The 13613-nt window shown below is 53.5% G+C and overlaps 1 protein-coding gene across 1 annotated transcript; it reads left to right on the top strand.

The window, feature by feature from the left end:
• The first annotated feature begins 3250 nt into the window (after positions 1-3250).
• On the top strand, positions 3251-13613 carry LOC116954564 (olfactory receptor 2D2-like). The gene is made up of 3 exons (XM_076052228.1): positions 3251-4039; positions 12980-13045; positions 13515-13613. Exons 1-3 carry the CDS (start codon positions 3251-3253, stop codon positions 13611-13613), a joined length of 954 nt encoding a protein of 317 aa, XP_075908343.1.

Consider the following 13613-nt stretch of genomic DNA (forward strand, 5'->3'; position numbering starts at 1 on the left):
AGTCATCTCAGTAAGTCAACCCATTAAACCTGCAGTCTATCCTGTGACCTGCCAGCGAACCTTCGACACATTCCCGTGGTATTAAGGTGCACCGAGCCTGGCACAAGCGCCGTGGTGGTATCACCACCACTTAGTGATGAACAGTGATTGTTGTTATGAGACCTCTTTTGCCAGTAACAAGATATAGTAATAGGTTTTTACCCTTTTAGCTGGCACACAAACTGACACCTTTATACAAGGGATCATGTTTGCAATAACCACAACACAAGCAGTCAAAAATGCAAACAAAAAGAGACAACTCTGATAATGATATGCACTGTCCTTGAATTTGATTGGTCCACACCCGAGACGGCTTTTCAAACATGATCCCTTGTATAAAGGTGTCGGTTTTTGTGCCAGCTGAAAGGGTAAAAACCTATTACTATATCTTGTTACTGGAAAAAGAGGTCTCATAATGTAAAGGCTTACCCCGAGCTCTCAATACTCTGATAGTGCGCTGTTTTTGAGTTGTACGCCTTTTGGCGTCATCTGGTCCAACACCAGTGGAGACTAGGCTCTAAGAAAAGCCGTCTCGGGTGTGGACCAATAAAATTCAAGGACAGTGCATATCATTTTCAAAGTTGCCTCTTTTTGTTTGCATTTTTGACTGCTTGTGTTGTGGTTATTGCAAACATGATCCCTTGTATAAAGGTATCAGTTTTTTTCTGCCAGCTAAAAGGGTAAAAACCTATCACTAGTGATTGTTGTTGGGGGTACACGCCAACAGTAGTCGTCGTGGTGACGTCACCATCACTTTGGAGCAATAGGGATGGGTGAGGACAATTGGGGTGGGGACGATAGGGGTGGGTGAGGACAGGAGGGGTGGGTGGGGACAGTAGGGGTGGGTGAGGACAGTAGGGGTGGGTGAGGACAGAAGGGGTGGAGACAATAAGAATTTTGGGACAGTCGGGCTGGGTTAGGACAGTAGGGATGGGTGGAGACAATAGGGGTGGGTGGAGACAATAGGTGTGGGTGAGGACAGTAGTGGTGGGTGGAGACAGTAGGGGTGGGTGGAGACAATAGGGGTGGGTGGAGACAATAGGTGTGGGTGGAGACAATAGGGGTGGGTGGAGACAATAGATGTGGGTGAGGACAGTAGGGGTGGGTGGAGACAGTAGAGGTAGGTGGAAACAATAGGGGTGGGTGAGGACAATAGAGGTGGGTGGAGACAGTAGATATTTGTGTGATGACTTCACGAGAACGACCAACATTCATCTTAGTATAATAATAATTGTTTTACCGTACTGTTTATACGCTCTTGATGTCTATGCTCCTAAGCCTTTCACCAACAAGCAATGGCTAGCACAGTGAAGTATCAAACAACTCCCACGACCCGCACGGCATGGCCAGCTTCTCATCCAGCAGCGGATTGACAACAAGGCTGTGCATGTACAGAATGACACAAGTATCACCAACTCCGCTTTTTGTACAACATATCTGCATTTTAGTTATATATCGGCCCTTAGGTACATCATGCACTTCAATGGTTTGCTTTGATTCAAGCTAGGCCGTAATTATAATATATATTGGGGGGGGGGGGGGGACACATCCCCCCCCCCCCCAATATATTGATATAAAAAATAATTGCGATGCTATGTAAATAAAAAAAAAACAATTTGCTAAACCTTGGCCACGATATCTGGACTTGTCTTCATATAAATCAATGCATAGATTTATGTTTATATGATTGTGGTTATGGTTGTACTTTATTAACCCTAATCTCTGCCACTACATACAATGAAACAAGAAATGCTAAAACAAGTAAAACAGAGCAATGTAATACAATACACTATTCGACATTATTGTAAAAAAAAAAAGAAAAAGTCCATCCCATGTGTTAGTGATTAAAATATTTTGGGCAGGAAATGAGTTTTCAAATCAGATATTTTTCTGGGTTGGGACCCCCAGACACCCTGGAAGATTTGGTCCCCCCCAATATTGACTCCATGGCTACGGCCTTGAATTCAAGTGCTGTGCTCAGAACACGGATTCTCAACAGTACACCAAATGAGTGAAATCAGTTTGAACCGAGCATAATTATGCTGCCCATTGTGTTGATGGTGTGCGTGGCCATTAGGAGCGTGGGATATGGAATGTGTGGCGTGTTTTAGTGTCCTAGTCGGTGTACTCACCATTACACCACGGCAGCATCCCTGTGCATGGTGGGGACAATGCGATGTGATTGCTCATTGGTTCTGTACTGGAAATGTGGCTTTCTCCGACTTGGATTTCTTTCCCATTCCCAGAAAATACACCATGCGGATGACTGCCAACACACAACCACCGCATACCTCCGAAACGCAAACATTCCAAACGATAAAGCCTACCATACAAATGATTAAAAGTTGCTAAAAATAGCCGTTCTGTCTTTGGCGCAATCAAGCCGCGTTTTTGCCAGGACCACTCAGAATTAAGTTGGCTTCCTTGACACCACAGGGGCAGAGCGCGGCCGTGTAATCCCCAGTGACATCCAGTGGTTAAAACCAGCCCAGCCAATTTGCAGAAGGACTGCGGTGGATTAAACGGTTATCGCGGAATAACGCCAACCCGCTCCAGTGGTATGGAATGCTTGGCAGTCACATGACAGCCCAGAGCATATATAAGTGTCTCAACCCAGCACATTGGGTTTGCACAGACAGAACGCGTGGCGCTGGGTGAGTTCATTAATGCGTGCATTTGTGTACGTGGGGAGGTGTGCGTGTTAATTTGGGGAGTGGTGGCCTCAATGTAAGACCACTTTGCTCTGAACGTAGTGATCCGAGTTGAATTTCTGCATGCAGCTTTTATCAGTGGCCAATGTCTAAACCTTGATTCAGCCTTATGTGATACAGTTTTGCATATGAATGGATTATTTAATTAAAACATCTGAATATGTGCTTAGATTGGAATTAAATGACGTGAATTTACTTTTTATTTGCTTTTCTTCCATAGGGTAATAGCAGAGTGTAACAGGAAAAACATAAATAAATTAGTTCATAACACAATGAACGATACATTGTATACAAATGTGCCAATCAATATGTTATTATTCGGCACTCTTCTCTCACGAAAATTCACGAACGACAGTGAGGCCCCGTTCAGCGGAGACAATGGGAACATCACGAATGGCTTTTTTCTCAACTCATTTGGAATGGCCGGAAACTTAAACTGGATCATTTTTACAGGGTGCCTCGTAATGCAATTATTCATAATTGTAGCCAACTGTCTAATGATGGCCACCGTCCTGATAAGCTCGGAGCTGCACGGGTCCATGTACGTCCTCCTGTGCAGCCTGGCAGTGGCCGACATCACCGGCAGTGCGACCATCATCCCCAAGCAGCTGCAGATGCTGGCGAGCGGCAGCAACGAGATTTCCTACGTGGCTTGCATGGCCCAAGTCTTCTTCATCAACATGTATATGTGCAACGAAACGCTCTCCCTGTCCTTCATGTCAATCGACCGATACCTGGCCATTTGCAAACCCCTGCGCTACCACGCCATCTTCCCCGTGAAGAGGTCGTTGCAAATATTGGCACTGGCTTGGTTCTCCACGGCCGTCGTTAACGCGACTCTTTCTGTGCTCATCGCGAGGCTGCAAATAAACGAGGACAACAGATTCATCGAGAGCCCGTTTTGTTACAACATGGCCGTTATTCTCATAGCTTCCTCTGACACAGGTGCCAGCCATAAGTACTTGTCGGCAATCCTGTTGACCTTTGTGGGTCTGCCACCTCTAACGCTGATGTACTCCTTCACCAAGGTCTGCTTTGAGTTCAGGAAACCAACTTCACCTAAGCTGAGCAAGAAGGCCAGAGACACGCTGGTAACTCAGCTGATTGTCACCCTCGTTTATTTCATCTCCATCGTGACTGCAATCCTCCGACTGCGAATCGCGAAATTTAACAACAGCAACGTCCACTTCAGGAACATAAATCACACCCTCAAATTTTCCATCTTCCTGCAACCGGTGGCGAACATTGTGACGTACTGCCTGCGCGTCACCGCTTTGAGGAGAGCGATGGTGAGATCTTGTCAGAAATGTGCCATTGGCATTCGTTGTCTTTTGCAGCCTCAGAGAGTGTGGGCTGCAGTCTGAGGTTGGTTATTGGAAAAAACATGTTGCCATTATTGAAGGAGGCACATCTCACATGGCTCTGAATTTACAAAGCCACATCCGTTCATTTAGACAACTGCGCAACGCTGCATTGGACAACTACGATCTAGAGAAAGCTTGAATTCGAAGTCTTTATAAACCAAGGTTCAGTTCCGTCATACAAATAATCATCTGAATGCCCCATGGAAGTGGATGTGCAATACTTACCCTCAAGGATCCTTCACTTGCTCCAGGTATCCAAACGACAGAGGTTGCAATGAGCATTACAGATGATGCAAAATTGTTACTTATTAGCGTTCGGTCACAATACTATGCAGCTTTCACTATAGTCGAGCATGAAACTTTACAAAAAATTGTATAACTATATGAAATGTTACCCTGGTATATGGCAAATCAGAGTCAAAGTGATTTATCTTGAGCGTGAGGCCTGTTTACAGCCCTGAGCCAGATGTGTAAATTCCACATGCATATGGCGGGGGATAGTTTATACATAGGTCTACCCCTGTTGACCCCACAAAGTGGTAATTGTTTTGTCGAACCCAAGTGCGAAATATAAAATAACTTTTTAAAACAGACGAGTCAAAATATATATATATTTTTTTCAGCAGGTCCCTGCATTGGGGTGTTAAGTCAACAAGCAATGACATTGCGTTTTCAACGGCGGGAATAAACCAAAAAACCTGGAGGAAACCCACGCCGTACAGGGGGAGAACGCACACATTCTACAAAAACGGCGTGCGAGCTATGTTAGGAACCAACCCCAGGTCTTTCTTGCCGTGAGGCACAATTGTTAGCACTGCACCACCCAGCTGCGTTAAACCATAACCAGGATTTGAACTCGTAAGCTTCCAACTGCACCACCGCGCTGGGAGTAGCACATGTAAAGTTGATTTTTTTAATCATGAACTTTGAAATATATACATTTTACGAACTGCATATAGAATATCAAATTTTCATTGACACCTGTGTTTATGAAAATTAGCTTTAAACAATGCATGTTAAAATCGGACGTTTAAGCGTGCTCAATAAAGATATCAATTACTGGTGTGTTTTTTTTTTCTTCTGTTGATTACAGTGCTTGGGGTTTCATACGGAACGAGCATTCCGTGAAATGACACCGAATGGTTATTTTGCTTTCACCGCCCTCATCCTCTGACTATGCCCTCCCCTCTCTCTGTCCATGTCCTCCTCCCCTGGGCTGTAATTAGAGATGCTGACACCAAGGCAACCTGGACTGCGACCATGACAATTACCGCATTTGTTTTAATTTCAAAACCAGTAAGTGGGGTAAAATATTGTATCTGCATTGCACTTGAAAAGCATTGCCCTCCTTTCAGTTGACAATGGGGCACTGGTTTCCTAACTGCGAATAAGAAGTGTTTTTGTGCTCAACCTCACCTGAATAATAATAAACACATGAATGCGAGGTACAGCTCAAAGGACTCTCGGAGGGATATTTTGGTCGTCAAGTCGCTTTCGCCCTGTCTACTGTCCCCGCCCACCCCCACCTACTGTACCCACCCACTGTACCTGCCCACCCCGCATACTGTACCCCTACTGTCCCCACCCCACCCACTACTGTACCCACTCCCACTGTACCCACCCCCACTGTACCCACCCCCACCTACTGTCCCCACCCACCCCATCTACTGTCCCCACCTCCAACTACTGTACCCACCCACTGTACCTGCCCACCCCGCATACTGTACCCCTACTGTCCCCACCCCACCCACTACTGTACCCACTCCCACTGTACCCACCCCACTGTACCCACTCCCACTGTACCCACCCCCACCTACTGTCCCCACCCCCACCTACTGTACCCGCCCACCCCCACCTACTGTCCCGACCCCCACCTACTGTACCCGCCCACCCCCCACCTTTTTCCCCCACCCACCCCCACTTAATGTCCACGCTCATCACTCCCCACTGTACACGCTCAGCCCTACCTATTGCGCGCCACGGTGGCTATGAGATGTAGACTACCTTGCCTGGTTCACAGGAGGTCGTGGGTTCAAACCCAACCCTGACGCCTGCTGTATATTTGGAGTTTGCGGTTTCTCTTTCTCCCTGTGGATTTTCCTCCGGTTTTCTCCCTCCACATTTAGAATGAACATCACGCGTTTAGAGTGTTTGGCTGCTGGTATAATTTCCCACGTGATGATAAGCCACTTCGTTGAGCTAGCACTTCTGGCCATGTCGCTTCTGAAAAGAGCTACATAGCTCAGTGGAGCCTTGCCTGGTAAAATAAATAAAAAATATGTTTAGTCCACACCCACCCCTACTTAATGTCCCTACCAATTACTGAAGGTGTGGGGCCTAAAAAGGAAAGGAGCTGAGCCGAAAGTAGCAAAGTCTCAAGAGGAAGATGTGGGACCAAAGGAATGGGGACGCGGAGCCTAAATAGGAAGTGGTGGGGCCTACTGAGGTAATAAGAACATATCTAGCCGGTGTGGGTTTACCAGTGATGTTTCGTATATATATAATTTTACACTCGGAAGCATGTTGCAGTCCAGAGGTACCAGGTATATGTCCCTGCATCTTGCTGCTGCACGCTGCGTATTCGGGTGTTCTTGCCACGTTAGTGATGTATGTTGCTTGCCACATGTTTGCCCTCGTGTGAGGTGAGGGTACGCGAGAAGCAGTTAAAATAGTCACGTTTATGGGGCCCCTATGCCACGCTGGGCAGGCTGAAGATGTTTAAGCATAAACATCATTGAGCTTTGCTGCGTAAGGTTACATTAATATTTTCTGAAGCATAGACTGTCAATACGTGGAGACAGGTAGGGGTTCCAGGCCTTGTATTCCACCTCCATCACGCACTGCGCCCTTGGGGTGCCACGACAGCGAAGCCGCTCCGTGGGAGCCGTGCCTGCAGCGGGGGTGCTGCAGCGGAGAAGTCACCCGGCTGCCGTCACAGCGCTTCCCCCACCACCCTCCACATGGACACACACATGCACTCTTGTAGGGCCTCGTGGGGGGGTCACCTGCACCTGAGTTTTTACCCGAGAGCCCCCCTCGTGGGGAGTGCTCCACGGTTTCTCAGGGCCAGGGAATTGGCAGACCCCCCCCCCCAGGCCGAATGAGACTGCGGCCCCGTGGATTAACTTAAAATTGTATTGCCATGGCGAACTCACTGAGAACCGGAATGAGGAAACACCCAAGGCACACGCGGATTGGCAGGCAGGTGGGGAGTGGGGCAGAGTAGCGAGCGACAGGAAGGCAAGGGGGGGGGGGGGGCTCCGCACCACGTGTGCAGGGACCTCGCCGTGACACAACGTGTGTTGGGGCGGTAGTCTAGGAGGAGGACCTCTATGCCGTGCACTTGGTAAAGCAATAGGGGGCGGGCGTCGGAGAGGGGACGGATCTGATTGGCAGAGAGCGGGAAATCTGAGGCTCCTGATTGGATGAGAGGCCAGCAGATTGGCGGAGCGTGGGCTTTGAAGTAGGGGAATAAAAAGGGTCGAAAATGAGAAGCAAGCTCTCTTTGTGTTCGGGGACTTCTGGAGTGAGGAACCACGGAGTCATCATCCCCTGCTATTGGAACGTCCGTGAGACGGGTCGCAGAGCAGCCAGGTCCAGTTCCCAGCCAAAGCCACGTGCAGCCTCGCCTCTCTGCGACTACTTACACCTCGAGAGCGGATCGTAAGTACGGAGGAGAGAGGTAAGGCCAAGGGGGGAATATCCGTTAAGGAGAGTGAGTAGGGAGAGACCAGGCAAATTGGGCCCTAGACCGACGGGAGATAGGTTAGACCTGCCCTGCTGACCCACACTGACACGGGTAGATTAAACTTAATTAAACGGAGAATAAATCGCCAGTAGACATTAAACCTTGTCATGTTGTTTCTGCGAGTACGGAGATGGGTACACGGTGTTGTGAGCCTGCTCGCTGTGGTTTCTTGCGTTTTCGCACGAGCGTATATTTTGCCCGCGCATGCGTGCTCGCCGTGCACGTTAACCTGTGAGCCTGCGCGTTGTGGTGTCCTGTGTATTTTGCCCGCGTGGGTACTCTCGCCACTGTGCAGCTCGTAGTTGGCGTGTACGAGAAGGGCACAGCGGTGTATTTGCAAGGTGGTTAGTACAGCTATTTAAATCATGCCACGAGGGGCAGCCGCGAGGGAGGGAGAGTCGGAGAACGGTGGGTCACAGGAGAATGGGGAGACGGGGGGCAGTCTCCCCAACAATTTGGTGTCAGAAGTGGGATGAACCCCCATAGCCCCACGGGAGAGAGACGCGGTACTCCACGCGAAAATAAGATATGCGTTTACAGGCACAGGGACCCCTTCATGGAAAGCGTTTGCCCGCAACATCATAGGGGCTAAAGAGCTTAATGGTTGGACGGACGCGCAGGCGTTACGACAACTCACTATTAATCTAGACAGGCGGGCAGCTGATTTTGTGGAGGCGCTACCCGCAAGCACCCAAACCCAGTTAGAAGAGTTGATGCACCAACTCGACCTATTCTTCGGCACGCGTAATGTGAGACAGGCCAAGACGGCCATAGAGGCGCGCCGCCGCCAACCCGGCGAGGACTTTCGCGATTACGCCGAAGACGTGCGATCGCTAACACGGATCGCCCGTCCAGAGTTCACGACAGAGGTGATTGACGAGCTGGCCACCGACAAAATCCTCCGGTATTTAGCCCGCACCGTGTGGTGGCAGCCCACAGTGGGTAGTTCAAGCCTCCCCTTTAATACCCTCGTCGAGCGCGCACTTCAGTGCGAGGAGCTTGCCAGTGAGCGCGCGCAGCTTCGAGGGCTGGGACGAGAGCACACCATCGCGAGCCTACTCCCAGAGGAGGAGGAGGAGGGGCGCACCAATACGGGAAGGGGTCAGGCAAGGGAGCCTCCAGAGCCCCGCGAGACAACCCCAGGATGGGTAGCAGGGCTACAAACCGGCATGGGGGATATAGCCGGCCAGTTGGCCCACGTACGCGAGGAAGCGAATAGAAATATGAAGGCCATCCAGTCTGAGATGGTTGAGCTGCGCTCCACAGTAGGGGGGCTAGCCGGACGGGTGTCCCAGTTAGATTCCGACCTTGGACAGCTGCGTACTGGAAGGGGGAGAGGGAGTGGGCAGGGGGCATCCTATGGGGCCGCCGCACGGGCATGTTACCTGTGCGACCGCCGAGGGCACCTCATGAGGGACTGTCCTCAGGTCGCCCGTACTAGACATGCGTCGGGGTTAAACTCCAACGCCCCCTAGAGAGTGGACCAACTTGGGGTGCAATCAATGCGGTCCCAATACAGAAAGATGATAATAATGGTGAGCGAGTGGCCTCCACACAGATCCCGGCAACAGCGCCTAAGAACGCGGCGACTCCGGGCGACTGGTTACGGGAGTTAGTGGCGGGGATCACAGGAGCAACGTCGCTGGTGGAGGGACAGGTAAACGGACAGCGTACCCGGATTCTACTGGACACGGGGGCGGTGGCCTCACTCGTGAGCGCCACACACTGCAGCGTGGTCGGGGTGGACATGGGCCACCTGCAAGCCCTGGATTGCGCGCTGCACACAGCGAGTGGAGCCGGGATGGAGTTGCTAGGAAGAGTCTCCCTCGAGGTCCGTCTCGGACACCAGGTGTGCACCCAGGAATTATATGTCTCGAGTGTGTTGTGCCATGAGTGTATCGCAGGTACAGACCTCCTGGAGAAGCTGGGGCTCAACGTGCAGCCCTGCCAGCGATGCGCCACGGTGGAAGGCAGCGGGGAGCGGATTCTGTTCCTGGGACAAGAGCCGAACCGCCCTCGCTTCACACCCATGGCCGCTACCATAGTGTCGGCCGTCACCATCGGATCGCTCGCCGAGATGCTGATGCCAGTGGCAACACCCTCCACCGACCCCACACACCGACCATCGGGTGAGGAAATGCTAACTCCTCACCCGGAATTGGCGGCGCGGTACGGGGTTGTGGGATCAGCCACGCTGGTCAATGCTGACGGGGGCCGACTGTTTATGCGGGTATTTAACGCACACAGTACCCCGGCAATGCTACGGCGACGCACCCCGGTAGCCATCATACACCCCCTGTACGCGCGCCATTCTAACGACTCGGTGTTTGCCCTCTGGGGTGAGGACCCCGGTCGCCCCAAGGACAACCAGGACCTGGCCTGGCGAGTTGGCCCGACTCCCCGAGCTGAAGCCGCCCCCCTGCTTGACGCGTTACACGTACCCTGGGAAGATTTACCTAACGGGAGGCCAATCAGCTGCGCAGGTTACTGCGGGAGTACACTGGCATGTTCAGTGAACACGACTTGGACGTGGGTCGGACAGACCTTGTTAAGCACCAAATTGACACCGGTGCCGCCTGACCCCTTAAAATCCCCGCATACCGAGTGGGCGCACCTGAACAGGGCCAGATTAAAGAGGCAGTCGTGGATATGCTCCGCGATAACATAATCCAGCCCTCAGCAAGCCCCTGGTCTGCCCCGGTGGTGCTAGTGATGAAAAAGGATGGGTCGACCCGGTTTTGTGTTGATTACCGAAAGTTGAACGCAGTCACCCTCGGCGACGCCTTCCCCATCCCACGCATCGATGACACCTTTGACAGCCTCGCAGGAGCGCGGTATTTTTCCACCCTCGATCTGGCGTCCAGGTACTGGCAGGTGGAAATTGCGGAGGAGGATCGGCCAAAAACCGCATTTACCACCCCGATGGGACTGTTTGAGTTTCGGGTGCTTCCATTCGGACTCACTAACATGCCCGCGACGTTCCAACGGTTGATGGAGTTGGTGATGCGGGGCTTGCAGTGGGAATAGTGCCTAATTTACCTGGAGGACATGATAGTGTTCAGTAGATCTCTGTCTGAGCACTGGTCCAGGCTGTGGGAGGTATTACAGCGACTACGAGCAGCCCATCTCAAGCTCAAACCACGTAAGTGTTACATTGCAAAGTGCGAGGTGGGGTACCTCGGACACCGAGTCAGCGAGGCAGGGGTGCGCACCGATCCGGAGAAGGTACGCGCCGTAGTGGATTGGCCACAGCCAAGGAACCTGACGGAGATCAGGTCATTCTTGGGGCTCGCCACCTATTATCGATTTGTAAAGGGATTCAGCGAGATTGAACGCCCCCTTACCCAACTCACATCCCATAAGAACCCCTATCAGTGGACGGAGGCCTGCCAGACGGCCTTCACCACCCTCAAAGACCACCTCACCCACACCCCCACCCTGGCTTTCCCCGATTTCACCACCGATTTTATTTTGGACACCGACGCCTGCAGCAGTGGGCTGGGCGCGGTGCTGTCACAGGTGCAGGCTGGGACGGAGCGGGTCATCGCATACGCCAGTCGGACCCTGAGCGGGGCTGAGCTGAACTATTGCGTGACCCGTCAAGAACTGTATGCCGTGATCTTCGCGTGTAAACAGTTCTGGCCGTATTTGTACGGCAGGAAATGTCGGGTGCACATGGACCATTAAGCTCTGCAGTTCCTCCTCACCTTCAAGGAAGCGGGTGGGCAGATGGCCCGATGGCTGGCGCAGCTGCAGGAGTACAACCTGCAGATCGAGTACCGAGCTGGGCGGACGCACGCAAACGCGGACGCCTTGTCGAGGCGGCCCACGGTGTGCGCCGAGACGAGGGCGGAGGAAGCCTGCCCATGCTTCACGGGGGGACGCTGCCGACAGGCAACGGGCCCCCAGGAGCGCGCCGAGACTAAACCCCCTCTCGCGGGAGAGAGTGCAGTATGCGCCGCAGAGACCCCTGCAGAAGGGGCAAGGGACCCGACGGACCACCCCACCCTGACCGGGCGGATCAGAGAGGACGTCGGCTGCGCCTTCCCGGGCCTGGACGACGAGCAGCTGAGACAGACCCAGCAGCGGGACCCGGACCTGGCGGCGGTGGCAGCAGCCCTAATAAAGAAGAATAGCGCCCTACCAGGACCCTGGAGTGGTTTGTTTACCCGGTTGTATGTGCAGAACAGGGTGGTACGAGAGCTAACGGAAGCCGGCCAGCCAGGGTGCATCTGTGTCCCCACCCAGATGCGATCCCAGCTGCTGAGGCTGGTGCACGGCCACCCGCTCGGGGGCCAAGACGGGGAACGGCGCACTCGGGAGACTCTGCGTCGCCAGTACCTCTGGCCCAAATTGGCCGCCTGGGTACAGGGCTGCCGCGCATGTCAGCAATGCAGCCTGAAACCGGCGCGATATCAGGTACCCCTGAGACCGTTCCGTGTCAGTCGAACGAACTAGCTGGTTGGGATCGACCTGCACGGGCCATTCCCGTGATCCCACCGGGGCCACCGATAGATTCTCGTAGCGGTGGAGTATTTCACACGCTATCCCGTAGCAGTGGCCATCCCCGATAAAAGGGCCCTCGTGGTATCCGAGCATTCGTGGAGCACTACGTACTTAAGCACGCGATACCCGAATGGATCATTACCGACCAAGGTAGCTTCAGGCGCTGTGCCGCGAGTTCGGAATCCAGAAGGATCGAACCACGGTGTACCACCCCCAGGCGAACGGTATGGTGGAGCGGATGAACCAGACCCTAGCCGGGAAGCTCAAACGCATGGTGGCCACAAATCAGCAGGACTGGGACGAACACCTCCCCTACGCCCTGTTCGCCTACACCACCACGGTACACACGTCTACGGGACAGACGCTGTTCCTAATTATGTTTGGCCGTGAGTCTCGTCTAACCGAAGATCTACTTATCGGGGTCCCCCCGCCGCAATGGGAGGAGGGAAGCCGCCCCATGGAGCACCTAATGGAGACTCTGCGAGGAGCCCGGGGCCGGAGAGGCCGCGCACCAGCGGCAAGAGCAGGGCGCCCGACCCCACATGGAGCCCCCCTTCTACTCGGCGGGCTCTAAGGTGTGGCTTCACACTCCTCGCATCCGGGCCGGACAGGTGGAGAAACTGACCACCTACTGGCGGGGACCCTGGACCGTGGGACAGAAGATCTCCACCTGGACGGTGCTGATTCAGGGAGGAGAAGGGGGCCGGGAGATGGTGGTCAACGTCCGCCGACTAAAACCATGGAAAGCAGCTCCAGCGGGGGGAACCCCGCCGTTCGAGTACCCCGAAATCCCGGGGTCCCCACGCCCCCCATACTCGGGGGCCTCACACGGTATATGGGCCCCACGGGCCCCGGGCCCCAAGGGGTCCCGGCCCGAGACGGGGACGACGGCCCTTAAACCCTGCCGCCTCTGAGTTTGTCTCCCAGCCCACAGATGCCGAGGGCCGAGGAGAACCATTGGAGTGGAGGAGGAGACCACCGCCGGAACCCCGGGAGATGGAGCCACCACCCCCGAGGCTGGCCACGAGGGCTGGGCGAGTCCCGCGGACCCCGCGACGCTACTTCGTGGGGGCAACCCAGGCGAGGTGCTCCAGTCAACCCGGGACGGGGACTGGGACCTCGGGGGGCTATGTGGTGCCACGACAGCGAAGCCGCTCTGTGGGAGCCGTGCCTGCAGCGGGGGTGCAGCAGCAGAGAAGCCACCCGTCTGCCGTCACAGCGGTTCCCCCACCACCCTCCACATGA

This window comes from Petromyzon marinus, chromosome 55 (assembly GCF_048934315.1).
Source record: "Petromyzon marinus isolate PM22_M1 ecotype Great Lakes invasive population chromosome 55, UKy_Petmar_22M1.pri1.0, whole genome shotgun sequence".
NCBI lineage: Eukaryota > Metazoa > Chordata > Hyperoartia > Petromyzontiformes > Petromyzontidae > Petromyzon > Petromyzon marinus.